Source organism: Lontra canadensis, unplaced genomic scaffold, assembly GCF_010015895.1.
Source record: "Lontra canadensis isolate GAN:19392208 unplaced genomic scaffold, GSC_riverotter_1.0 scaffold160, whole genome shotgun sequence".
Taxonomy (NCBI): domain Eukaryota; kingdom Metazoa; phylum Chordata; class Mammalia; order Carnivora; family Mustelidae; genus Lontra; species Lontra canadensis.
In genome coordinates this window covers 1,648,364-1,673,076 of record NW_022631154.1, presented here as the reverse complement: position 1 = coordinate 1,673,076, position 24,713 = coordinate 1,648,364, and the positions used below count along the sequence as shown (strand labels likewise).

General features: G+C 59.6%; 1 protein-coding gene across 14 annotated transcripts in view; it reads left to right on the top strand.

The window, feature by feature from the left end:
- The window catches only part of ARHGEF2 (Rho/Rac guanine nucleotide exchange factor 2), a 38,776-nt gene extending 23,363 nt beyond the window's left edge, over positions 1–15,413 (top strand). For 3 of the 14 annotated variants that reach the window (XM_032845187.1, XM_032845195.1, XM_032845191.1), the window contains 21 exons: positions 527–671; positions 2,658–2,725; positions 3,009–3,072; positions 3,643–3,772; positions 3,988–4,097; positions 4,181–4,327; positions 4,785–5,035; positions 5,142–5,267; positions 5,602–5,719; positions 5,822–6,070; positions 7,489–7,565; positions 8,348–8,517; positions 9,889–9,956; positions 11,255–11,452; positions 11,773–11,892; positions 11,985–12,067; positions 12,174–12,209; positions 12,417–12,467; positions 12,610–13,053; positions 13,240–13,423; positions 14,309–15,413. In XM_032845187.1, coding sequence (XP_032701078.1) covers positions 527–671; positions 2,658–2,725; positions 3,009–3,072; positions 3,643–3,772; positions 3,988–4,097; positions 4,181–4,327; positions 4,785–5,035; positions 5,142–5,267; positions 5,602–5,719; positions 5,822–6,070; positions 7,489–7,565; positions 8,348–8,517; positions 9,889–9,956; positions 11,255–11,452; positions 11,773–11,892; positions 11,985–12,067; positions 12,174–12,209; positions 12,417–12,467; positions 12,610–13,053; positions 13,240–13,423; positions 14,309–14,382 — 2,913 coding nt within the window. In that variant the 3' untranslated portion in view covers positions 14,383–15,413. Of the gene's footprint in view, positions 1–244; positions 320–526; positions 672–2,657; positions 2,726–3,008; positions 3,073–3,642; positions 3,773–3,987; positions 4,098–4,180; positions 4,328–4,784; positions 5,036–5,141; positions 5,268–5,601; positions 5,720–5,821; positions 6,071–7,488; positions 7,566–8,347; positions 8,518–9,888; positions 9,957–11,254; positions 11,453–11,772; positions 11,893–11,984; positions 12,068–12,173; positions 12,210–12,364; positions 12,468–12,609; positions 13,054–13,239; positions 13,424–14,308 lie in introns of those variants that run through there. The other 11 variants (XM_032845185.1, XM_032845193.1, XM_032845184.1 and 8 more) reach the window with 9 other exon arrangements.
- The last annotated feature ends 9,300 nt before the right edge of the window (positions 15,414–24,713 follow it).

The window sequence follows — 24,713 nt, the reverse complement described above, 5'->3', positions numbered from 1 at the left end:
CCCCCCCCCCCCCCCCCCCCCCCCCCCCCCCCCCCCCCCCCCCCCCCCCCCCGCTGTGGCGGAGGAGCCCTCAGCTCCAGCCCCCGTTGTCATGGTTATCAGAGCAGCCAACTCCCCTAGATCGGGGAGCGCTGGTGAGCTGGCACCCTCTGCTTGGCCCGCTCTCCCCTCCTCTCTGCGCATCTCCCCCAGCTCAGAGGAGAGCGCACGGTGCGCCGCAGCCGGGGGCGCTCAGCCTGGGAGGTGCAGGGAGGACGCGGGCCTCCGAGCCTCCGGGGACATGAGCGGCCACAGGAGGCAGCCTAGCCGCCGGGGCCAGGTAGGTTGGGGGCGGCTGGGCTCCTCAGGGCTGGCCGGGGCCCTCACAGATGGTCAGTGGCCTCTGGCGCCCTGTGGCGGGCCCTTCTTCGGGAAGTGGTGTCTTTGCAGCATCGCTCCCTGGTCTCTGCCCTCCGCCCGTCTCTGGGCGCCCCAGGCGCCTGGCACCATCAGCCTCACTGCCTGTGCCCCTCTGCCCCTTCCACAGACCCGGGAAAAGGAGAAGATGAAGGAAGCCAAGGACGCCCGCTACACCAACGGGCATCTCTTCACCACCATCTCAGTCTCAGGCATGACCATGTGCTATGCTTGTAACAAGAGCATCACGGCCAAGGAGGCCCTCATCTGCCCCAGTAAGTTGCCTGGATCTGACTCACTGCCCGCTGACCCTCACCTTGCTCTCTGTCCTTTCTGCCCTGGATCCGTAGGGTTACTCTCTCAGAGCCCCAGTGGAGCCCTGGGCCACATGCCTGACCCCTCGCCCCCCTTGCCTCCCTCCGCAGGGTACAAGCAGGGCTGTGGGAGTCGGGAGAGGGGAGGCTGGGGGGGCCCCCTTGCAGCTGTTGTCCACTGGGTGTCCCCCGAGTGTCCCCTGGCTCTCCGAGCAGCTGCTGAGGGTTAGGGGAACTGCTTGGAGAAGGATCAGGAATGTCCTGCTGTGCGGGGAGCTGGGCAGGGTGGGGTGTGGGGGGCGGGGAGGTGGCTGGCCACAGCCTTGCACCTGCTTCTGCCTGTCTTCCGGGGCAGATCTGCAAGGTCAGGACTCGAGGGTCCCCTTTCCCCTCCCTTTCTCTTGACTGGGTGGAGCCTGAAATTTTTCGTCCCTGCAGTCTGAAGTAGAGGACAGGATCAGGGCCCCGTGTCTCAGATTTCCAGCGTGACCCCATAGAGCGTGAGAAAGGGAAAACAGCAGGAGAGTGTGTGTTGGGGGATAGAGGTTAGAACTCCCAATCTTCGCCCGCATCTGAGGCGGGCCAGGGCACTCGTCCTTCCCCAGGTTGCCGGGATGCCTGCACAGAAGGCTCCTTTCCCCATGAGTTTATGGCCCAGCTGCCTCTGGCCGGGACGCTGCCGGGTCTCCAAGCTGCTGATGGCAGGCCTGGGGCTCCAGCTCTCGGTCCCTGTGCAGCTGGAGAGCCATCTCAGAGTTAAGAGTTTGAGGAGGGAACCCCCAGTCTTGATCCCCCGAGACCTGACAGAGTTCCCCATTGGGAAGCTTGTTGCCAGGGGAACCGGGGAAGCAGGCGGCAAGCACTATTTTGAGAGCAGGTGGAAAGCGGAGGTTTGATCCAGAGACACTGGGTGCTGGGGGTAGAAGAAGGGAGCTCTAGGGGAGTGGGGCAGCCCCCTCCTGTCCTCCCCCCACCCCACCCCGCTTGCCTTGTATTTGTGGAAGTGAGCCTGCTGCTGGGTATTGTCTGCGGGAGCCACAGTTTCCTGTGTTGTTGGATACGGCAAAGGGAGCAGGAGAGGGCAGAGGCACGTTGGGGACAGGGACAGCCAGCAGTCCCACTGCCAGGGCCCAGCCACTCTTCCTCTCCTGCCCCATGGCAGACAGAGTGTGGGGACCGTGGGTTCCCTGGGCCTGGAAGTGGGGGGAAGGTAGGGGTCAGAGAGGAACTACGGGGAAGGGGGCCGGCTTTTGGGGTGCGCGGGACAGGGTCTGTCCCCACTCTGGCACCGGGGCCAGCAGCCTGTGAATTGCTTGGGCCTGGCCATGGTTCATGGGCGCACCCACGGCACAGCAGCAGCGGCCTGGTGTCGGAACTCAACCAGGCTGGGGTTTTGGTCCTGACTGTGCCACTGGCTGCCTGAGCTCTGGCTGGGGGCTCTGACCTCTCCGGGTGGTGGGCCCCTCTCTGTGAAATGATGATCCTTGACTCTACCCCAAAGGGTTGTTAGGATCAAGTAAACATGGGCCACGTGCTGGGAGCTCCGGGGGTGCGAGCCGCCCCCTGCCCCTGGCCCCCACCCCAGCTGCTCCGTGCCTGGTTCGGTCCCGTGGGCGTCCTCTCCCATCTGTCACTCTAAGCCACCCCTGTGCTCCTTGAGCTCGTCTCTGGCAGCCAGGAACCCCCTCTTCCCTCCTGGGCCACCCTGCAGGTCACCTTTGGGTCGGGATGGCCACCTGGGCCACTCGCCTGCTTTCCTGCTGGAAGGAAGGGGGAAGAGGAGGTATGGGGAGTGTCGGGTCTGGCAGTGGCTGGAAGGCCTGAGAAGAGGGGCATCAGCAACTGTGTGGCTCAGGGGACGGGGGAATGGGGGGAGGGGAGCCAGGTGTCTGGATGCGGGCATGGCCCCCCTCCGCCACCCCTCACCCTCTCTGCCCCGCCCCCCAGCCTGCAATGTGACTATCCACAACCGCTGTAAAGACGCGCTCGCCAACTGCACCAAGGTCAAACAGAAGGTGAGATGGAGGGCAGCGGGCTGGGGAGAGGGTCATGTGTGCGCCCTTCCCGTTCACTCCTCCCCTGTGCTCACCGTGGGGCAGCCCGCACCCTGCGCTCCAGGCCTTGGGCCCCGCGCAGTCAGCCTGCTGCTCTGGACGCAGCCCTGGCGCTGGGCTCAGTGTCCCTCATGCCCGGGATCGCTGTGCCATGTGGGGCCAGCCACCCAGCTCCTGCCCAAGCCTGTGGGGGTGACCCTTGGTGACAGCTGCCCCGGTGTCTCTCTTTCACTCTGTCCTGCAGCAACAGAAAGCCGCCCTGTTGAAGAACAACACTGCCTTGCAGTCTGTCTCCCTTCGCAGTAAGAGTGAGTCGTGGGGGCACAGGACACCCGTGCAGGACCCCCCTCCATGGGACCCCAGGCCTCTCTCAGCCTGCGGGCTCTGCTGCCCCCCATAGTCATTCCCCGGACGGTACCCTTCTGCCCTCGGTTGGACGTGGGCGGTGGCCCAGTAGGGATGTCCAGCCTCTCGGACTGAGGGGCAGGGCAGGAGTCTCACCGGGGGGAGGCTCAGGTTGGCTGGTTGTCTGAGCACGCGTCCCGCACTCGGGAGCGTTGCTGGCGGCCGACCAGCGCCAGTCAGGGAGCTTTGGTGCCACAGAAAGAGCAGGGTCCGATCCCTGCCCCGCTGAGCGCCCCTGGACGAGTCCCCGACCTCCTGAGCCTCAGTGTGCCTGTAGGCTTGTTTCGGGGATGAGATGAACCAGGACATATGTTAGGAATAGTGCCCAGGTATCCCCCAACCTTTCCTGGACTGGGGGCCGGGCGGGGGATGGGGTGGCGGAGGAGGCCTCATTTCTAGTCCACGAACCTGGGAGGCCTGGATTCCGGGAAGCAGCAGTGATGACGTTCGGACGCTCACTGTCCCCCCTCCAGCCACCCCCCGGGAGCGGCCGAGCTCTGCCATTTACCCCTCGGACAGCTTCCGGCAATCCCTGCTCGGTTCCCGCCGCGGCCGCTCCTCCTTGTCGCTGGCCAAGAGTGTCTCCACCACCAACATCGCTGGGTGCGCCCTGCTTGGGGAAGGGACAGCCGAGCGGGGGCGTGGAGGGTGGAAGTGGGGACCTGGAGGCCTGCAAGGGCGGTCCCTCCCGGCCCTGAGCTCGGGGCCATAGACCGGGAAGGAGGACTCAGGGTGCCTCAGACCCCAGCCCCGTTTCCCCATCTGGGGAGGAGGGCTCCGTCCCCCGAGTCGGGGTGACGCAGACCCTGTCCCCTCAGACACTTCAACGAAGAGTCCCCCTTGGGGCTGCGGCGGATCCTGTCCCAGTCCACGGACTCCCTCAACATGCGGAACCGGACCCTGTCCGTGGAGTCCCTCATTGACGAAGGTGACGGCCGGCCCGGGCAGGCCTGCGGGGGGCAGGGCCCAGCCAGGGGGATCGGGCTCAGTGTGGGCCCTGCTGACGTCCAGGTGCAGAGGTGATCTACAGCGAGCTGATGAGTGACTTTGAGACAGACGAGAGGGACTTCGCAGCTGACTCGTGGAGCTTGGCCGTGGACAGCGGCTTCCTGCAGCAGCAGAAGAAGGAGGTGATGAAGCAGCAGGACGTCATCTACGGTGAGCCCAGGCCGCCAGGATCCTCTCGCTGACCAGGGCTTGTCCGCGACCTTCCTCCAGCCGGTGGTCCCCCCCAGGGCCCTGTTAGCCCACAGGCCCTCCAGACCCTTGCCTCCAGCCCCCGCATTGCCGTAAGGCTCCCACCTTTGGGGGCTCTTGGTCTCCCAGGCCCCATCTTTACTCCTTCCTTCGAGTCGGTTCTCCGTCGTTGCCCCAGTCTGGTTCCACCCCTGGCGCCACGCTGGGGACCCGTGGCTCTTGCCCCAAACAGCTTATGGGCTGAGATGACGGGGCATAAAGGGAAAACACGGTTAAAGAAACACTCAGACCATGCCAGTGCAGAATGTCACCATGGAGGGGGCCTGGGAGACCTCCCACCAGGCCCCCGGTCCCCAGCCTGGGCCCTGCCCACGCGGCCTGGCCTAGGTGCGGGGTCCGATGAGCCGTCGCCCCGCAGAGCTCATCCAGACGGAGCTGCACCACGTGCGGACGCTGAAGATCATGACGCGGCTGTTCCGCACGGGCATGCTGGAGGAGCTGCAGCTCGAGCCCGGCGTGGTGCAGGGGCTGTTCCCCTGCGTGGACGAGCTCAGCGACATCCACACGCGCTTCCTCAGCCAGTTGCTGGAACGCCGCCGCCGGTCCCTGTGCTCCGGCAGTACCCGCAACTTTGTCATCCACCGCTTGGGTGACCTGCTCATCAGCCAGGTGGGCAGGGCCGCGGCGAGCCGGCGGGCGGGAGGCCAGAGCGAGGCCCGGGGACTAGGCCGTGGCTTTGCGGGACCCGCTGAGCTGCGCCACCCCCCCCCCCCAGTTCTCAGGTCCCAGCGCCGAGCAGATGCGGAAGACCTACTCGGAGTTCTGCAGCCGCCACACCAAGGCCTTAAAGCTCTACAAGGAGCTGTGCGCGCGCGACAAGCGGTTCCAGCAGTTTATCCGGGTGAGTGGACCTGGCGTCGCAAGCCGACCCCGTGGCCCGAACCCCGCCTGCCCATTTTGGGGGCCATGGCGCGCTGCTGCTGGCTCAGCCGGTTCCCACCAGCCCCTGTGGCGCGGGTCAGCGATAACCCCTCCCCCGCCAGCGATAATCCCCGTTCACTCCTTGGTCTGCTTGGTCCCCATCCTCAACCCAGGGCGGGGCACGCCCCATTCCCAGACACAGTCACCTAAGGCCGTGGGAGGTCACCGGTGCTTGGGCTCCAAGGGCTCCAAGGACGTGTTCTTGGACCCCCCTCCACGCGCGCCAGCCCTGAGCCCCGCCTGTGCCCTTGCAGAAGGTGACGCGGTCCGCGGTGCTGAAGCGGCATGGGGTGCAGGAGTGCATCCTGCTGGTGACCCAGCGTGTCACCAAGTACCCGGTGCTCATCAGCCGCATCCTGCAGCACTCCCACGGTGAGGGCGGGGCGGGCTCCCCGGTGGGGGTGGGCTCCCGGGTGACCCAGGTCGGGGCGGGAGGGGCACCGACTGGCTGCGCCTAATGCCACCCCCGTGCAGGGCCCGAGGAGGAACGCCAGGACCTGACCACTGCCCTGGGGCTGGTGAAGGAGCTGCTGTCCAATGTGGACCAGGATGTGCACGAGCTGGAGAAGGGAGCCCGCCTGCAGGAGATCTACCACCGCATGGACCCGCGGGCGCAGGCCCCGGTGCCCGGCAAGGGCCCGTTCGGCCGGGAGGAGCTCCTGCGACGCAGACTCATCCACGACGGCTGCCTGCTGTGGAAGACGGCGACCGGCCGCTTCAAAGGTGAGCGCGGGGCGGGCGGAGGCTGAGTGGCTTGTGAGGAGGGAGGGGCCTCCAGCCTGCAAGTCTTGTCTGCGCAGGGGGCCATCTGGGGAGATGCGGTCTTGGGGGGCCGGCAGCAAAGTCCAAATCCCATATTTCCGCCCGTGGGCCACACGGGGCTTCCCTGCCAGGATGGGCTCCTGCGTGCCCGGAGAGCTACCAGTTTGACGAGGACAGAGAATCTCCAGGATGGGGGTGGGGGGGTAAGAGTGGGGCACCTAGCAGGGCTCCAGAATGGGCATCGGGGAGACAGCCAGGAAAGCCCGGGCAGGAAGCTGAGCCAGAGGAGTACAGGAGGGACGGAGAAGACAGAGCAGAGGGGACTGGGGGGGGCGGGGCACAGTTTCTTATCCTCGTTCCCCAGACCTGCTGGCCCCGGCTTTCCCACCTAGAGCAAGGCCAAGAGAGCAGCAGGCCTCGGCTTTGGGTGTGAGCCTGCCTGAGCGCCGTCCGCTGCCATGAAATCCTCTCTCCATGGGCTGGGGGATGGCAGCGCTTACTGGTCCCTTCCTTCATCCCTTTCTCTCTTTCCCATCCCTCCCACGCAGCAGCTAAGAATATAAACCGCGGGGGTTAAAAATAGCAAGGCTGGAGAGCTTTATTTCTGAAGCATTTAGCAAAAGCCCTCCCCTCTGTGTGCCCACAGTTTAGTAAGCTCTCCAAGGACAGCGGGTGAGCATGTGTTCTCTTGACTGTGACCTCTGAGTTCTAGGGACTTGACCTTTAGTCCCCCCCCACACACCAGTGTTCAGGTGGGGGCCTCAGGATCAGCGCAGCTGGAGGGTGGGGCAGAGAAGGGCGGTGAAGGAGGCTGTGGGGTCCAGGGAGGTGGGGTTACTCAGCTGTGGGAGGGAGGGATGGGAAGCCCGATCAGCTTCGGGCAGAGGGATTTCAGGGCGCACAGCTGGAAAGCTCTCCCATTAGCTGCAAGGTGGGGAAGCCTGTCCTGCTCTGGGAATGCTTTGGACCCTCACAAAAATTTTGCACCCTCTCACCAGGAGAGATACATGTGTGTGTCGTATTCCTGTGTAAAAATACGCCACCTCGGGAGGTTTGCAGAGCCTCCGCGACCTGGCAGTGGACTTGCTTGGGGTCTCTAGTCCCCAGGTGAATCAACCAGCCTCGGCTGGGTGAAGAGGGTTTTCCTCTGATGCACTGGTGACCCCTTCCCGGCTTCTCGAGCCGAGATGCTCTTCAAGCTCGTAGGAAGGGCACATTTCCCCCTGGCATTTCCGAGCTGGAAAAACGGGCAGGTGGGAGGCTGCAGAGGGAGGATGAAGCAGCCCAAGGGGGGAGAGGCCAGGAAGGGAGTTGTCAGGGCCCCCAAGAAGGAGGCCAGCTGCTGCCCAGGCCTCTGACGCTGCCCGCCCTCCCTTCAGACGTCCTAATGCTGCTGATGACGGACGTGCTGCTGTTCCTGCAGGAGAAGGACCAGAAGTACATCTTTCCTGCCCTGGTGAGCTCTTCCTCCTCCTTCTCTCTCACCACAGACAGGGGTCACAGGCCCTTCTTCCTTTCCTACCCAGGCCGGAATCCCCCAGAGCCCAACAGTCAGGATTGTAATTATTACTACAGTATCGTGAAGAGTAAAAACAGCTAATACTGTGCATGGACACTTACGCGCTGTGGGGAAGGCCTGGCATGATCCCTTTTTCATAGACGAGGAAAGTAAACCCTAAAGGTGTTTGGGGTTTTTTTTTCCCCTCAGTTTATTTATTTATTTATGTTGTTATTATTATTTTTAAGATTTTTTATTTACCTATTTGACATGTTATTATTATTTTTAAAGACTTCATTTATTCATTTGAGAGAGAGAGATCAAGAGCAGGGGAGCAGCAGAGGCAGAGGGAGAAGCTGGCTCCCTGCTGGGCAGGGAACGGGATACAGGGCTTGATCTCAGGACCCTAGATCATGACCTGAGCTGAAGGCAAATGCTTAAATGACTGAGCCACCCAGGCGCCCCTGAGTTTATTTATTTTTTAGTAATCTCTACCCCCAGCGTGGGGCTTGAACCCACAACCCCAAGATCAAGAGTCACACAGTCCCCTACCTGAGCCGGCCGGGCGCCCCAATAAACCTTAATGTCAATGAATTTGTCAGAGGTTATGTTTGCTCCCAAGTGCCCTCTGGCCGTGCCAAAGCTGGGGCTCTGGAGTCCCTCAGGTACTGCAGAAAGACGGAAGACCAGAGACCGCAGGTCAGGGTTCCCAGGCTGAGTCCTTCCTTTCTGACCCGCAGGACAAACCCTCCGTGGTATCGCTGCAGAATCTGATTGTGCGGGACATTGCCAATCAGGAGAAAGGGATGTTCCTGATCAGCGCCGCGCCCCCTGAGATGTATGAGGTCCACACAGCGTCCCGGGATGACCGGAGCACCTGGATCCGCGTCATTCAGCAGAGTGTGCGCGTGTGAGTGTGCACGTGGCCTCTGGAATCCCGCAGCTTTGGGCCCGGCCACAGCACTCCCTAGGGGGAGAACCCAGGGTTCAGAGGGGGAGGAGCATGGGGGCCCCGGGGCGGGAAAGGTCATCTGTGCCGTCACACTGAGTGTGTCTCGTGCCATGACACCTCCAAGCGCTTCTTGGGAGTGGGAGTCCCGCAGTGTCCCACCTGCCGGCTGGCAGGACACCCACAGGGACAGGAGCACCTGGGGCTGCAGCAGCGGACTGTTGCTGGGACTGTATTGCATTTCATCTTTATTTTCTAAAAACAAATGGAAAAGGAAACGAAGTCCCTGAGACTGGAGCCCAACCCCACACAGTCGAGGCAAGAAGGAAACTGTCCCGTGTGCTGAGGCTGCGGACTTCCAGCTTCTGGGGGACACACGTGGGATTTGAGGCCCTCCATGGTGCCTCTTTGTAAACTGTGTGCGAAACGTTCAAAACGGATTCTTGAAGATTATGCCAAAAAGAAACTCAATCGGGATATTTGTCGGTTCTTTTAGCATTAGAAGCGGGTTTTCTCCACTTAGTAACGTGTGAGTTTTTGTTTTACTTCTGTGATTCAGACTTTTGAAACAATTTTTGAGAAACGCACACGAAGTAGGACATTGGCGGCTCTAGGAGAACCGTGCCGAGTCCCGTCCTGCCATACGCGGGCCCATGGAGGCCTCTGTTAGCATATTAATATTTCTCATCGTGAAAATTACAATTCATACTTTCTGATTGATGTCTCAAGCTTCTGCCATGTTCAGAGCATTGCTAGATTTTTCATTTAGTTCTAACAACAACAACAACAACAACAACAGTGAAGAAGATATCATACCCATTTTTTTTTTTTTAAGATTTTATTTATTTATTTGACAGACAGAGATCACAGTAGGCAGAGAGGCAGGCAGAGAGAGAAAGGAAGGGAAGCAGGCTCCCTGCTGAGCAGAGAGCCCGATGCGGGACTCGATCCCAGGACCCTGGGATCATGACCTGAGCCGAAGGCAGAGGCTTTAACCCACTGAGCCACCCAGGCGCCCCTATCATACCCATTTTAAAGATGAGAAACAGAGGCTACCGTCTGGTAAATAGTGGGGCCAGGATTTGGGCCCAGTTGGCTTCATGCCAAGGCCTGTGGTGCCTGTCCTTGCGATGCGACCCCTGCAGGTGGCCTGTGGAGGGGCATACAGACCAGGAAATTGGGATGATGGGTGTGAAGAAAAGCAGGGGTTTGGGAGTGAGCAAAGCCAGCGCTTGGGGCTGGAGAATCTTCCAGGGAAGGACTATGTTCAGGAAGGAGGCTGATTCCTCGTCCCTCAGCCCCGCCCAACCTCACCCCACTCTTACCCTTTAGGTGCCCGTCCAGAGAGGACTTCCCCCTGATTGAGACAGAGCACGAGGCTTACCTGCGCCGAATCAAGAGTGAGTCTCGCCAAGTAATTTATAATGCATCCCCGTGACGGATGGTAGCAGACCTGGTTCGAGGGTCACTGCTGGGGAGGACTGATGCAGACCCATGACCAGAAGGGATTGTGGAGTAAAAAGAGCAAGGCTGAACACGGCATAGGGCGTATGCTACCTCTGGCGTAAAAATAACGGGGATAGGTGTGTGTCACATGTGTTGTGTGTGTGTATACATGTGTGTAATATCTCCAAAAGGGGAGCTGGGAAGACCAGGGTAGAGACATTAATCTACTTTTTTAACTTTTATTAGAGTATGAACTAACTGCTATATAAAAAGATCAACAAAAATCGGTTGTTTTTTGTTTTAAAGATTTTATTTATTTATTTGACAGAAATCACAAGCAGGCAGAGAGAGAGGAGGAAGCAGGCTCCCTGCTGAGCAGAGAGCCCCATGTGGGGCTCCATCCCAGGACCCTGAGATCATGACCTGAGCCGAAGGCAGAGGCTTTAACCCACTGAGCCACCCAGGTGCCCCTCCCTACCCCTTTAAGGGCCGATCCGGAGAAACACTCATGTCCATTGACCACAGTTTAGTCCCATGGCAGTGTCTAGCCAAAGGTCAGGCTTAATTGGATAGCCATGTGCCCAGATGAAATTTGTACGAACTCTCCAATTAAAGGGAGATGGGAGAATGAAAGTGGGGGGCACCTGCTGTCTCGGGTACAGATGGGGTTAGTTTTGTTTTGACAACAAAAGTCCGGGGGGGACCTGGATGGCTCTGTCAGTAGAGACAGACACTTGATCTCGGGGTCGTGTGTTTGAGCCCTACAATGGGCACGGAGCCTACTTAAAAAAATGAAAGTTCAGGGACCCCTGGATGGCTTAGTCGGTGAAGCGTCTGCCTTCCGCTCAGGTCATGATCCCAGGGTCATGGGGTCAAGTCCCACATTGGGCTCCTTACTCAACAGGGAGCCTGCTTCTCCCTCTGCCTGCTGCTCCCCCTGCTTATCTCCTCTCTCTCTGACAAATAAATAAAATCTTTAAAAAAAAAAAAAAAAGAAAGTTCATACATTACTTTTCCCAAAAAAGGGTTTTCTTTTTCATAAATGCCAAAAATCCAGAATTAAATACTACCACTCAGCCTAGCCATGGGCCCCAAGCCCTCGGGCTGCCCTGGGCTGCCCTTCCAGCTCTGCTCTCTGGCTGCACATCCCAGCGCCCCCCAGTGCCCTCCCCCAGGCACCACCCTTCCCCCTAGCCTCCCCTCCCCACCCCCCATCCCCTAGCCGTGTGCTCATCTGTCCCCATATCCACAGTGGAGCTTCAACAGAAAGACCAGGCCTTGGTTGAGCTGCTGCAGGAGAAGGTCGGGCTGTTTGCCGAGATGACCCATTTCCAGGTGGACGAGGATGGTGGCAGCTTGACCCTGCCTGCCCTACCCAGGGGCCTTTTCCGCTCCGAGTCCCTGGAGTGCCCCCGCGGAGAGCGGTTGCTGCAGGATGCCATCCGTGAGGGTGAGGGAGCCCTGAGGGGGAGTCCAGGGCCATCCGCTCAGGCTAGACCGGGGCACAGCCCCACTGTCCCTAACTCCCTGTGGCACTCAGTGTGGGGAAGGCTGGGGAGGAGGCACGGTCCTTGCTGCTGTCGGACACCTTGTCCTGTGTAAATTTGTGCTGCCCTTTCGGTGCCCTTCGGTGACCTTTGCTCTGTGCAGGGTGGTATGAGTGGTTCCCCCGGGTGCCTGACTGCTGCGTGGGCCTTGGGTGGAAGGCGCCCTGTGGTTCCCTGCAGGGTTCTGTGGGGCTCCCGCGCTTACCTCCCCGCTTCCCCGTAGTGGAGGGTCTGAAAGACCTCCTGGTGGGGCCCGGAGTGGAGCTGCTCCTGACAGCCCGGGAACCAGCCTTGCCCGGGGACCTGGACAGCGGCGGTAGCACGAGTCCTGGGGTCACGGCCAGTGAGTGCCTGGGCTGGGGCCACGGTGGTGGGTGGGAGGGAGGGCCTGGACCCAGGGACGAGAGCTCAGCCCGTGCTCTCCGCTCTCCGCAGACGGTGAGGCCGGAACCTTCAACGGCTCCACTGAGCTCTGCGGAACCGACTCGGACTCCAGCCGGAAGGTGGGCCTCCCGCAGGTGTGAGCGCTCGCCAGGGGGCAGGAGGGGCGGAGGGCCTGTGGACCCCTGACAGTGCTGTGGGGGACAGGTGCCTGCGACTCCCCGTCCTTGCCTCTCTTTGCAGGACCGGAATGGAAATCAGCTGAGAGCCCCCCAGGAGGTGAGGTGGGAAGCTCCTGGCGGAGCCCCCCAAAGGGCGGGCCTTATGGCTGAGAAATGGGAGTCCAGTGTGGGGTGGCGGTGGGGAGAGCCGACATCTGAGAGTGTCTGGAGGCCTGCTGGCCCCAGACCCACATTTAGTCACCTTCTGGCCAGCTCTCCCATCCCGAGGCTTGGGCCCTGTCCCCACCCTCTCCTCTGTCCTCAGGAAGCGCTGCAGCGACTGGTCAATCTCTATGGGCTTCTGCACGGTCTCCAGGTCAGCGGGGCCGGGGCTGGACCGGGCAGGGGAGGATCCTGAGCGGGGCCGCCTGTTCACTGGGGTGGCGCGTTCCGTGGCCCTGGACCGGGCCTCAGGGCCCCGGGCTCTGACGCACCCGCGGGGGCCCCCTCGCCCGCAGGCGGCCGTGGCGCAGCAGGACACGCTGATGGAGGCGCGGTTCCCCGAGGGCCCCGAGCGGCGGGAGAAGCTGGCACGCGCCAACTCCCGGGACGGGGAGGCCGGCCGAGCCGCGCCCGCGCCCCCGGCGCCCGACAAGCAGGCCACCGAGCTGGCGCTCCTGCAGCGACAACACGCGCTGCTGCAGGAGGAGCTGCGGCGCTGCCGGCGGCTGGGCGAGGAGCGCGCCACCGAGGCGGGCAGCCTGGAGGCGCGGCTCCGCGAGAGCGAGCAGGCGCGCGCCCGGCTGGAGCGCGAGGCCGAGGAGGCCCGCAGGCAGCTGGCGGCGCTGGGCCACAGCGAGCCGCCCCCCGCCGAGGCCCCCTGGGCGCGCAGACCCCTGGACCCGCGGCGCCGCAGCCTCCCCGCGGGCGACGCCCTGTACCTGAGCTTCACGCCCCCGCAGGTGAGGGAGCGGGCGCGGGCGGGAGCGGGCGCGGGCGGGGGCGGGCGTCGGCGGCGCCGGGAGCGCGAGGCCGCGGCGGGAGAGCTGGGGAGGCGACCGGAGTGCCCGGTCCGGCGGGGCATGGGTGCTGCGGGCCAGGCCGAGCTCACTCCCCGGCCCGCTGCCTTTCCTGCCGGACCGTCACAGCCCAGCCGAGGCCACGAGCGCCTGGATTTGTCTGTGACCATTCGCTCTGTCCATCGACCCTTTGAGGACCGAGAGAGGCAGGACCTGGGCAGCCCCGAGGAGCGGCTGCAGGACAGCAGCGACCCGGACACGGGCAGCGAGGAGGAGGGGGGCAGCCGCCTGTCCCCGCCCCACAGTCCGCGAGGTGAGGTCCGAATGGCCGTTGCGGGGAGGGGCTCCCGGGACGCTTAGGAGGGCCCGACCATCACATCTGAGGGCGCCGGTGACTTGGGAGGGACACACGGGACACACCTGCAGCCTTTTCCTGAGCAGAGCGGGGAGTGGAGCTCTAGGAACCAAAGGAGGTAGCAGACCCCGCAGTAAGTCTGTGATGACAGCCTTTTTTTTTTTTTTAAGATTTTATTTCTTTGACAGAGAAATCACAAGCAGGTGTGGGGTGGGGGGGGCAGGCTCCCCACTGAGCAGAGAGCCTGATACAGGGCTGGATCCCAGGACCCTGAGATCATGACCCCAGCCGAAGGCAGAGGCTTTGAGCCACCCAGGCGACCCGATGACAGCCTTTTTAAGTAGACATAGGGTTTTGTTTTGTTTTGTTTTGTTTTTTAATTTATTTATTTGACAAACAGAGCTCACAAGTACGCAAAGAGAGAGAGAGAAGCAGACTCTGGGTTGAGCAGGGAGCCTGATGGGGGACTCCATCCCAGGACCCTGGGATCATGACCTGAACCGAAGGCAGATGCTCAACCAACTGAGCCACCCAGGCGCCCCTAAACATAGATTTCTAAGTAAAAAAAAATTCCTAAGACTGTTGAAGTTCTTATAGTTGACTTAGAAATACAGAATAACCTAAAGCTAGTGTGACTTTATATAACAATCTTAAAATATTTTGCATGGTATTAGCCAAAGTGTATCTCCCTATCCGCAGGAAGGATACACAGTAGGCAGGTGTGGGCACATTCCTTCCTGTGTGGACAGAGGTTTCGGCTCACCCATGGGGCGCTGTTGGCACAGGGGTGTGCCTGCTGGCCAGAGCCTGTGTCCTCCCTCTGACTGCCCCATCCCCCTGCAGACTTCACCCGAATGCAGGACATCCCAGAAGAGATCGAGAGTCGTGACGGGGAGCCTGTGGCTTCAGAGAGCTAAAGGGGCCCCTCCCTCCGTCCTGTGCCCCCAGGAAGAACAAACCACAGGAGGCAAACTCTGGAGCCTCCAGTGTGCCGTCGGCAAGGGACCATTCGAAAGAACTGCGGACTGTCCCTGCCGGCTCTGGGGCTCCTCGGACACCTGGGGCCGCTGGGCGGAAGCTGGGGGGAGTTGGGCCACAGCACCTCCTGCTGGCATCCGGGAGCTACACCACAGATGCCAACTTTTCATGCCTTCTTCCCTCTACTTTAGGAAAATTTATTTATTTATTGTTTATTAGTTACACAGGGAGTGGGGAGACTTAGAGGACCAGGGACACGGGAACCAAGCCATAGGGATGAGGGGGCCTTGTCCTGCAACACTACTGGGACTTATTCAGGCTAAACAACCCCCGCCCCCAGCAACACCTGAGAGGCGGCACCAAGGACCAGGCCACCCTTCCAGAAGGGCTGTGGGCGGGGCCGTGCTCCCCTTCCCTCCCCTGCTCACGGCTGTGCTCCCCTCTCTCCATCCATCGTGGAGACCCCAGGGAGCCAGCCTGGCTCCCTGGAGTCGGAGGCGAGGGAGTAGAGGGCAAGGTGGCCATGATGGCTCTGTTGGAGGGTAAGGGGAAAGCCCACGGGACCAGAATGTTCTTTGTTGTTGTTTTCTTTTTTGTACCAAAGCCAACTGCACGTGTTTTGTATTTTTAAGAGATGATTGTAGGCAATTAGAAATCACAGCCTTCTATCTGCGCTTATCAGAAGAGCTTGCGGGGTGGGGGGAATGGCGTCCCCTCACCGGCGGTAACGAGGGACCTACTCTGACCTCTTCTCCTGCCATTTGGAAAACATGTAGGGTGAGTTGGGGAGTCTCTGTGAACCCTGACCTCATCCACACCTCAGCAACCGTGACTGAAACCTCATTGTGAATTTGGGGGATTTTCCAGTGGACCCCCAGTGCCCACCAGCCCCCGCCATTTTCTGCCAGTTTGATTGTTTAAAGAAGAAAGAAAAGATAAAGCAAGGAAAATTAAAGACCTGGAACCCCCACGAGTTGCTGTCTCTCCATGCTTGCCAGCCCTATGGGCCGCACCAGTGTGGCCCCCAGAGGAGGGGCAGGCCACCTCCCCCGGCACAGACCACTCCCAGAAGAAAGTGCCATGAGCCCTTGTTGTGGGCGCTGACGACCACAAATACATTGGTCAAAATGAAGGGCACTTAGGGTCCAGGGACTGTTGGGGATTCCAGAATTAGAAAACTGGTCTCGGCCTCATTTGCATGGCCTTCTCAGAAATGACCTCAGCCAGTGGCCCCCTCCCACCGGCGGGCCGAGTTCCTGCTGGCCTCTCCCCAGAGTCCTTAGTTTTCAGATTCAGCCCCCTGCGGTCTTCAGTGTCAGAGCCCTGGGGCAACCTCTTCCAGGGGCAGCGAGAGATTAGGTCAGTTTCAGTTCTGGGTTTTGCTTCATTTCACTTCCTGTTTCTGGCTACTACTCCTGGGGATGGGGGAGGGGCAGAGGGAGGGCGGCGGGGCTGCCCAGGCTGGCCCCTGCACACACCTCCAAGGTGGAGAGGAACTGAAATCATCAGGGCACCTCTCCCGTGTACCCGCCGATCTGGCCTTCAGCAGGTGCTTTCTTGTCTATACAGGGTCTGCGACGGGGCGGGGGGCGGGTCTGGAAAGGGAAGGCTCCCCCGGCGGCCAGGGTGGCCCAGCTAGGCAGGCCCTGGCCCTCCACTTCCCTCCCAGCGTCTGGCTTCCGGACCTGGGGCTCCACAGTGTCTGCAGCATCAGCTGGAAGCTGGGACCCCTCCAGGGTGCAGCGGACAGAGGAAGACCACAGTGTGGGTGGGAGATACTAGCACTCAGACCAAGAAAGGGGAATGCAGTTTCCTCCAACATGGTCTGATCCGTTGAAGGATGCCGGTCAGGAGAGATGCAGGGACCTGGAGACACAGAGCGCAGGGCGGGCGTGGAGAATCCCGTAGCCCACAGGGACAGCACTGTGCATCCCCATTATGCTGTCTCTCTGCCACTCCTTGACCCCAAGACATGCTGTCCACCATTCTCTGATGCTGGACATGAGTCTGGCAATTTTGCCCATTCTCTCCCGAGGCCCTTGCTAAGCCCTTCAGAAATCCAGTCTTAGCCTCCATCCTTTCCACTGCGGTTTCAAAGCTCTCCGGCTGCTTGCTGCAGGGAGCCAGGCCCAGTGTGCCCCCAGTGCTCACCTTCCTCGCCAAGGAGTGCCTAGCCCCCTGCCCAGTCCTCTGCTGCACCACTCCTTCCCCGCCCACCCCTCTCCATCTGGTTAGGTAGGTTTGCGTGCAGTCACTCATCTAGGACTTGGACCTGTTGAAACTCTGCCCCAGTACTTAACCTCCAGGCCCCATGAGGAGAGATGTCCCCCGGGGAGCCCTGAGGGGGGCTGCCAGGGAGTGAGTGGCCAGAGAGGGGTACTTAGATGGGGAGGATTTTCCATCCTGAATTGACTGGGAACAGACCTGGAGTTTTGGAACTGGTTTAAACACAAAAAGGAGGAAATTAAACATCAAGAAGCTAATTAGATCTTGTTAACGTTGCTTAATGCATCATGATATGGTGGCTTTTGGGAGTCCCTTCTGCTCAGCAGCTGGGTGTAGCCAAGGGTGCACTCCCGGCTTTGCTCTGGGCCCTTCGGAGGCTGGAGTGGTCAGGTTGGTGGTGGTGATGGGGGCAACGGGAGTGGGAGCTCCAGCCTGTCTGGCTTCTGCCACCTCCCTTCTTTCCAGCGCCCGGCCCCCAGAAAGTCCCTTCTGATTGCTCTCCGTCATCGCTGCTGGGTCTCTATGGGGACAGAAACCAAAGGCAGGACCACCCTCCCTGCCCCCGCCCTGGAGAACTCTCCTCAGAAGGAACTGGAGGGGCCAATCCCTCACTCAGTTCCTGACCTACAACTTTCACTTCACTCCAGAGTGTGGAAACATCATTCCAGATGAGACCTCGCTGGCTCCCGGTCCCCATCTCCCAGTTGCCCCCTTTTCCTTCTCCTTTTCGTCCTCTTCCTTCTCTGGGATTCCATTTCCCATGCAGTATTAAGAGCAGTAGCCAATACACTGCTTCGGCACCGCTGAGTCTTCAACACCCCATTTTACAGATGAGAAAACCAGTCCAGAGAAGTAAAGTGACTTACCGAGGTCCCTCCGCTGGTTCCAGTCAGAGCTCGGATGTGACTCCAGGGCTCTTGATGGTGCCGTGCATGGGACACGGAGGGAAGCTCGCGCCAGGCTCCCACCCTGGTTCCCACATCTCTCGACACACCTGTGGCCCCTCTTCTCCCCACTCCTTCCCCACCTCTCCCCTCCCTACGCCCCACCCACATCCTCGACTTGACTTCTCCCTGCAAACTCTGGTTAGAGGATAGGCGGGGTTTTACATTGGGGCTGGGAGGATGCCAGGGGTCCAGCAGCGTTTCACAGGGGGGCTCTCCGTGCAGGGGGCTCCCTTCCCAGGGAGCCTTCTCAGCTGGGGGCTGCAGGCACCAGCTTCTTGTGGGCACCACTGGGATGCTCTGAGGCAGACACAGCACCAGGGAACTAGAGATGCGGCGTTTAAGGTGAGGGTAGGGGTGTGGGGGAGGGCAGACAGAGCCAAATGGGCACTGACCTCTGATCCGTTAGTCTAGAACCCTTGGGAAATTCTCACAGGAGGCAAAAAAAGGGGCAAAGAATCCTTTTGTCCACACTGAATCAGAGGTGGAAGCGGGACAGAAGGTCGAGACTATTGTGACGATCCAGAGGCTCGCTCGGCAGTCCTCTATCTTTCCTCTGTCCCATCCGTTCCTCCCCATGATGGAAGACCTGAGCTCTGGAGCACCCGGCCCCAGGTGACCCACCAGCTGCCTTCAGCCACACCCGCAGGCCATTGAAGACCACGCTCCCAGGGTCAGCCCAGGCCGGCTGCATGGTTCTGCCCCCTCCTCCCAGGTGTGTCCGTTTGTCCCAAGCGGTAACCGCGGTCAGAGCCCACCCCCTCCACCGCCCTGCCCAGAGCGGGCCACCCACCGCCTGCCTCTGTCCTTCGGGGACAGCGGTTCCACCCAGCCGCGGCCCTGGGCCACAGCCTTCCTGGCTGATTCCGGAAGGTGTCTGCTGGGCCCCATCAGGCTCCTGCCTCCGGAGACAGGACAGCTGGGGCTGAGACGGCGGCTGCCCAGAAGGGGAGACTGAGAGCCGGGCCCCTGTCTGCCACGGCCAGGAGCTCCCGGAGTACGTGGCCCAGCAGCCAGAGCACGGCCAGGTTCTCCAGCAAGCCAGCCGCCCCCACAAGCCCACTGGCCAGGGCGCCTGAGACCCTTCTCAGGGCCAGGAACTGGACGGCAACGGCCATGGCCACAACTGGTGCTCAGCACACCACCTCCCAGGGGATGTCCCGGACCGTGGGCAGCGGGGTGTGGACATGAGAGCTGGTGCCCTGGAGCCTCGGGTGGCCGGGGGTGGGGGTGGGCGGGCATGGGCGCACCTGTACGCAGGAGGGGCTCTACCGGGGGGAGCGGGAGGGGCCAAGGGGGAATTCTCTGCCGTGGGGGGCAGCCCCAAGCCTCCATGCCGGGAGAAGTCCAGAGGTGCCCCATCCGTCTGAGGGGTGAAAGCAACAGGAGCCCCCCCTTTCCCTGACCGCAGGCAGAAGCTCCCTTCTCGGCAGAAAGTGCTCCCTTGGGGCCTGGGGGGAGGGTGGGTGACATGGAGCCATGGAACCCAGATGGGTGTCCTCGAGAGAGCAGACTTCCGGAGTCCCAAGCCTACCCCTCACTAAACGTGTGGCTTTGGTCAATGACTCCTCTGAGCCCCGGTTTTCTTGTTAGAAATTTCAGACAAAAGTCTCTGCTCCACAAACACGGGAGGGGCGCCTGGTGCCTCAGGCAGGATCTCAGAATGCGGCATCCGGGGTCCTGCATTGGGCTCCCTGCTCAGCGGGGAGTCCGCTGCTCCCTTTCCCTTCCCCAGCCGTGGTCCCCCCATACACATGTGCTCCCTCTCTAATAAATTAAGTTTAAAAAATAAAATATCACGTGAAAAAAGTACTTTGTCCATTGCCATTTGCATGGAGGATCATTATTTCAAGTTTGGGGTGTTCATCGCGGCAAGGAGCCGGGCATCACACGGCATCACACATGTCACGATGGCCAGGGAAGAATGCCAACGCAAACACGGGTCACAATTCACGGCAGTAAGTGACCTTGAGGCTCCGGGCTGGGAGGGAAAGGACAGAGGAAGCCACTGCTTCCTGTTCTCCCTGCTTTGGGAGCACAGCCTGTGGAGACCTGAGTGGCATGCCCTCCGCTCTGCTCCTGCTCCTGAGGGCGGGGAAGGGTCCTGCCAGGCTGTGTCGCCCCCCCTGCCATCTCACCCTTTCCTGCTCTAGTCCATGGAGCCCGAGGCCCGCGGCACCCCCACCCTCTCCTCTGGTCCCCACGCTCCTGTCAGAGCTATGGGTGCTGAGAAGCACCCTCACCACGCCTCATCCTGTCTCCCCATGGTCTCTGTCCCAAATGGAAAAAATGCTTCCCTGGGTCCTCCCCTTTGTGCCCATGTCCCTACCCTTCGCAGAATGTGCTGGGATGTGGCAAGAGAAGGTGGAAGGTGAGTAGATAAAAGAGAGGGACTTTTTTGAGGATCCAAAATATTCAACACCTTCCTGCCAACTGCCCACTTATTAAGAGACCTGATGTTTAACTGCCTCGGGGTGCTGGGGGAGGAGGAGGTCCTTCAGGACCTCGATGAACCGCATAGGAGAGCCCCAGACCGGGCGCCCAGACATTTCAGTCTTCTGGCAAGGGACGGGTGTGAAATGGGTGGCAGAAGAGGGATGCCCCATCCCAGTGCAGGGGAGCCCCCCAGGCTACCTCCTGGCCTCAGGGGCTGCTCCCGAGTGCCCCGCATCAGTCTGTCTGTCTGTCAGGGCTGTGCGTTCTCTTCCAGGCCACCCCGCACCATCTTGCCTGTCTGGCAGCGAGGATGTCTGTCGAATCAGACACTGGGGCAGGATCCCAGCTTCCTGCTATCTGTGTGAAACGCAGGTCCTCTGATCGTGGGCTTCTGTTAGCTGTGTCCATTTCTTTCTTTTTTTTTTTTTTAAGGTTTTATTTATTTATTTGACAGATCACAAGTAGACAGAGAGGCAGGCAGAGAGAGAGGGGGAAGCAGACCCCCCCGCCAAGCAGAGAGCCCGATGCGGGGTTGGTTCCCAGGACCCTGGGATCATGACCCGAGTCAAAGGCAGAGGCTTAACGCACTGAGCCACCCAGACGCCAGCCGTGTCCGTCTCTAATCGGAGCCCTTTCCTTGGTCTGAAACTAGCAGCGTGCCGGGTTACGTAGAGAGGGGATGCCACCAGCTGGCTCGTCTGAGAATTCCGCTGGAGAGCCTTCTCTGTTGCTACCAGTTTGTTGGTTCGGGTGTGCGCTCATTCATCAACCACCGCAGCGACTCCTTAACCCTCGCTATGTGCCAGGCCCTGTGCCAGATGCTGGGGAGACAGAAACGACTGTATGGTCTTCTCCTCATGAAGTATGATACACGTTTTGGGACGGCTGGGCTCTCTGTGATCATCTAGTTCAACGTCTCAGAAGGAGAGGAAGTGACTTGGCCAAGGCCACTAGGGACACAATGGCAGAGTCAAGATCTGAGATCACAGGCTATCGGTCCTTGACTCTCTCTACAGCATTACAAACCCTTTAGGCATTGCTTTTCCCCCTATGTGGGCCCCAAGCGCCAGGATGTGGACAGAGGGACAGTGACGACTCCTCTCTAGACGGGCTTCGGTCACAACACTAGCAGAGAGGGGGAACTGGAGCTTTACCAGCCCCGTTTTTTCTCTCAGTCAGACTCCCAGGACCTGCAGTGGTAGATCATGGAGTCTGCCTTACGTGGAAAGGACATCTAACGGCTGGACCTTCTCCTCGGTCCCCGGAATATCCATCCCTCGCTCAGCTCCCGCGTTCCTCCAGCACTGCCTCCCTGAGCCTGCACTCCCACGCCTGGGCAAAGAGGAACTGGGGAGGCAGGAGGGACTGAGCTCCCCCCAACACACCGGGAGAGCAGTACGAGAAGGAAGCTTTGGGTTTGCGCTCGTGGCTGAGACAATGCTGTAGAAGCTCCGGGACTACACACGGTGGGAGCAGGAGCCCTGACCCTCCTCCGGATGCCCCCGCACTCAGCCCAGCACACTCCTCCGCCGTCCACCGCGACCAACTGCAGAAACTCCTGCCGCCTCGCCTTTCTCTCAACTTTGTGTTTTGGAGCAGTTTCAGACTTTACAGAAAAACTGCAAAGGCAGTGAGCCATCTGTGTCTTTCATTGTCCACGTTAGAATAAAACCGGCTGTCGGGGCACCTGGGTGGTTAAGTGTCAGACGTCGGCTCAGGTCAGGATCCCGGGGTCCCCAGATTGAGCCCCCGCACTGGGCTCTGCACTCAGCAGGGAGTCTGTTTCCCCCTCTGCCCCTTCTCCCTGCTCTGGCTCTCTCTCTAATAAATAAAATAAATAAATAAAATAAATAAAATCTTTATTTATTTGTTTGAGAGAGAACATGAGCAGGGCGAGCGGCAGAGGGAGAAGCAGGCTCCCCCCTGAGCAGGGAGCCTGATGCGGGGCTCAATCCCAGGACCCTGGGATCGTGACCTGAGTGGAAGGCAGATGCTTAACCCACTGAGCCACCCAGGCGCCCCCCTCTGCTGCTTTCTAAAGAGCTTCCATTTGTTCCACTGTCCACCCCTTCCCTACAGAGAAGCTAACTTCACCCCAGAGCGAGGCTGATCACAACAGAAACAGCCTTCTTCACAGTAACTGGCCCAAGAACCAAGGCTTCAGCTAATCAACACCCGACCTCACACCAGTGATGGTCGTTAGCTCTCAGGTTGGTCCAATCAGATGGCAGCGGAGGAAGGATTTTGATTGTGTGAGGGGCAGAGATTGCTTTCTCCTGTTGAACCGAAGTGCAGAAACACGGGCCCTAGCGCGCGCTGGCAGACTGCTTGTGACGGTGATGGAAGCCAGTGTAAGGAAAACCTTCTCGTGCAGGCAGGCAGGCAGGCAGAGCCCCGAAGCACACACGGTCTTTGGGCTTCGAGTTTTAGGCGAGAATACGTTTATTATCGCTGAAGCCGTTGGGAGTGAGGTTTTCTGTTACTCACAGCGCAAGCATCCTCATTCCAGCCAGAAGGGGATGCAAAGTTGGTGAAGGTTATATTTTAGGGCAGAAGGAAGCAGAAATGTTTGCAGAGTGCACTTCTTGCTGCTGTGAGAGTATGTAAGGAATTGTGCTCGGGCGTAATTCCTCTGAGCAAAGCAGACTGTAAAGCCGCCCCTAGAGCTTGGGGGAAGCTGGAGTTCAGGGATGGGCAGGTTTTCAGAGGTGAGAGCTGAGTGAGGCACACAGGGAGCCTTCCCGCGAGCCTGGGTTGACGACTGACCGGCACTCTCAGCCCCATGGCTGGGGGGCCGTGGGACTCTGAGAAGCCAGAGCCTGACTCTGCGGGGCGTCCGCTCGCCGGGGTTGTGGACTGACTCAGTGGGTTTAAAATAGGTTCTGATGGCCACTTGTTACCATGGCGACAGAATACTCAAATCGGCCTTGTTGTTGCTGCTAAGTTTGTGGGGTTGTTTATTTATTTATTATTCTCAGGAAGTAGTAGTCCTCTCTCTACGACCAGTGACTCCACCTCTGTTCCTAAACCCTCCTCTCAGAGTGTGCTCCGCTGGCCGGGCCCTTCCTCTGGGGTTTCCCGCAGGACCCCTTTCATGGCAGGGAGCAGGAATCGCCTAGAGTTGCTCTGAGTGATGAAATGGGTATTGAAGGAAAGGGCAGCGTCGGTGATGTCATCCTTGAGAAACCGTGACCCTTTCCCCTGGATCCCTGCCTCTGCCCGGGTCGGGTCGTGGGCCGGAGAGCGCAGGGCCCTGGGGCACTCTTGACTTTGGGCAGACCTGAGGGGACTCGCAGGTGAGCGTCTCCGCCTGCTCTTCCCGGGCACAGTCTAGCACAGCCCCATCAGCCCTGACACCCCAGCACCGCAACAGCCTTGGGCAGCCACAGTTCTCTGGTTCTGACGATCCTTGCAGAAGAGGAGCTTTCCAGTCCTTCGTCTAGCGTGGACTGTTGGTTTCGTCAGCTGCGGCCACCTAGCCATGCAGTGCGCGAGCCTGTCCTTCCTGGAGACGCGTGGGGCAGCCAAGGAACCCAGCCATCGTGTCCCCCTCCCGCTGGCGCAAGGTGCCACCTCCGTCGACATGGGCCAGGTTTTCAAAATAACCGTAAACGTCCCCCCCAACAAAGAAAAACTACCCAAACCCAGTCCAACTTGCAGAGGTCTCGAATCACTCTGCGCTCGCCACATGCCGCCCATGCTTTTCCGGCTCTCTCGTAATCAGTTCCAAGTACTGGCCTTCGACATCTTATGCCTCTGAGAAAACGAGCACCCAGACATCTGATGTACATATGAGCGGAAAACTCAAGACAGCCACGAGGAATTTTTGTTAAATGGGAGAGAACGGAATGAGTCCTCCAATCAGAACCACGTGTTGGTCAAGTCCTCAACCTCTTTTCATGCTCCAGCTTTGTAGACAACCCCCACGCCCATCCTGCTATGGGACAGCCGTGGGGGACACAGCACACGTGGTGCGAGCGAGTTCCAACGCCAGCTCCCTGGCTCCTTCAGGGATCCCATCCTTAGAGGTGAGGGGAGTTGCTTGGCCAGAAAATTTGATTACGTCAATTTTGCATATGGGAGAGTCTTCCTCTTATCACTGATCTTCAGATCAACCCTAGGATTGATCCTTGATATAAAAATTTCCCCCCATGAACTTGAGTTCCTAAAACAGTTCTTTTTGGCCATTATCTTTGTAACTGGAGGAAGAATTGCCGGGAAGGCTGTCTTGCCGTGTTGCTTTGAGTCCAACGCAGGACCCCAGGCTTCAGACCCTGGGTTCCTCTGGCATTCCAAGTCCCAAAGAACTTTAGCGAGTCTCCTCTCCTTTGTACTTCCTTTTTTTAAGGATTTTATTTATTTATTTGACAGACAGAGATCACAAGTAGGCAGAGAGGCAGGCGGAGAGAGAGGAGGAGGAGGAAGCAGGCTCCCTGCTGAGCAGAGAGCCTGATGTGGGGCTCGATCCCAGGACTCTGGGATCATGACCTGAGCTGAAGGCAGAGGCTTAACCCACTGAGCCACCCAGGTGCCCCCTCCTTTGTACTTCTAAAGACACCATGTTTGTTGGTTGGTTGGTTTGTGTTTTGTTTTTTAAATTTAATTTCATTTTTAAATATATTTTTTAAATTTTATTTATTTATTTGACAGACAGAGATCACAAG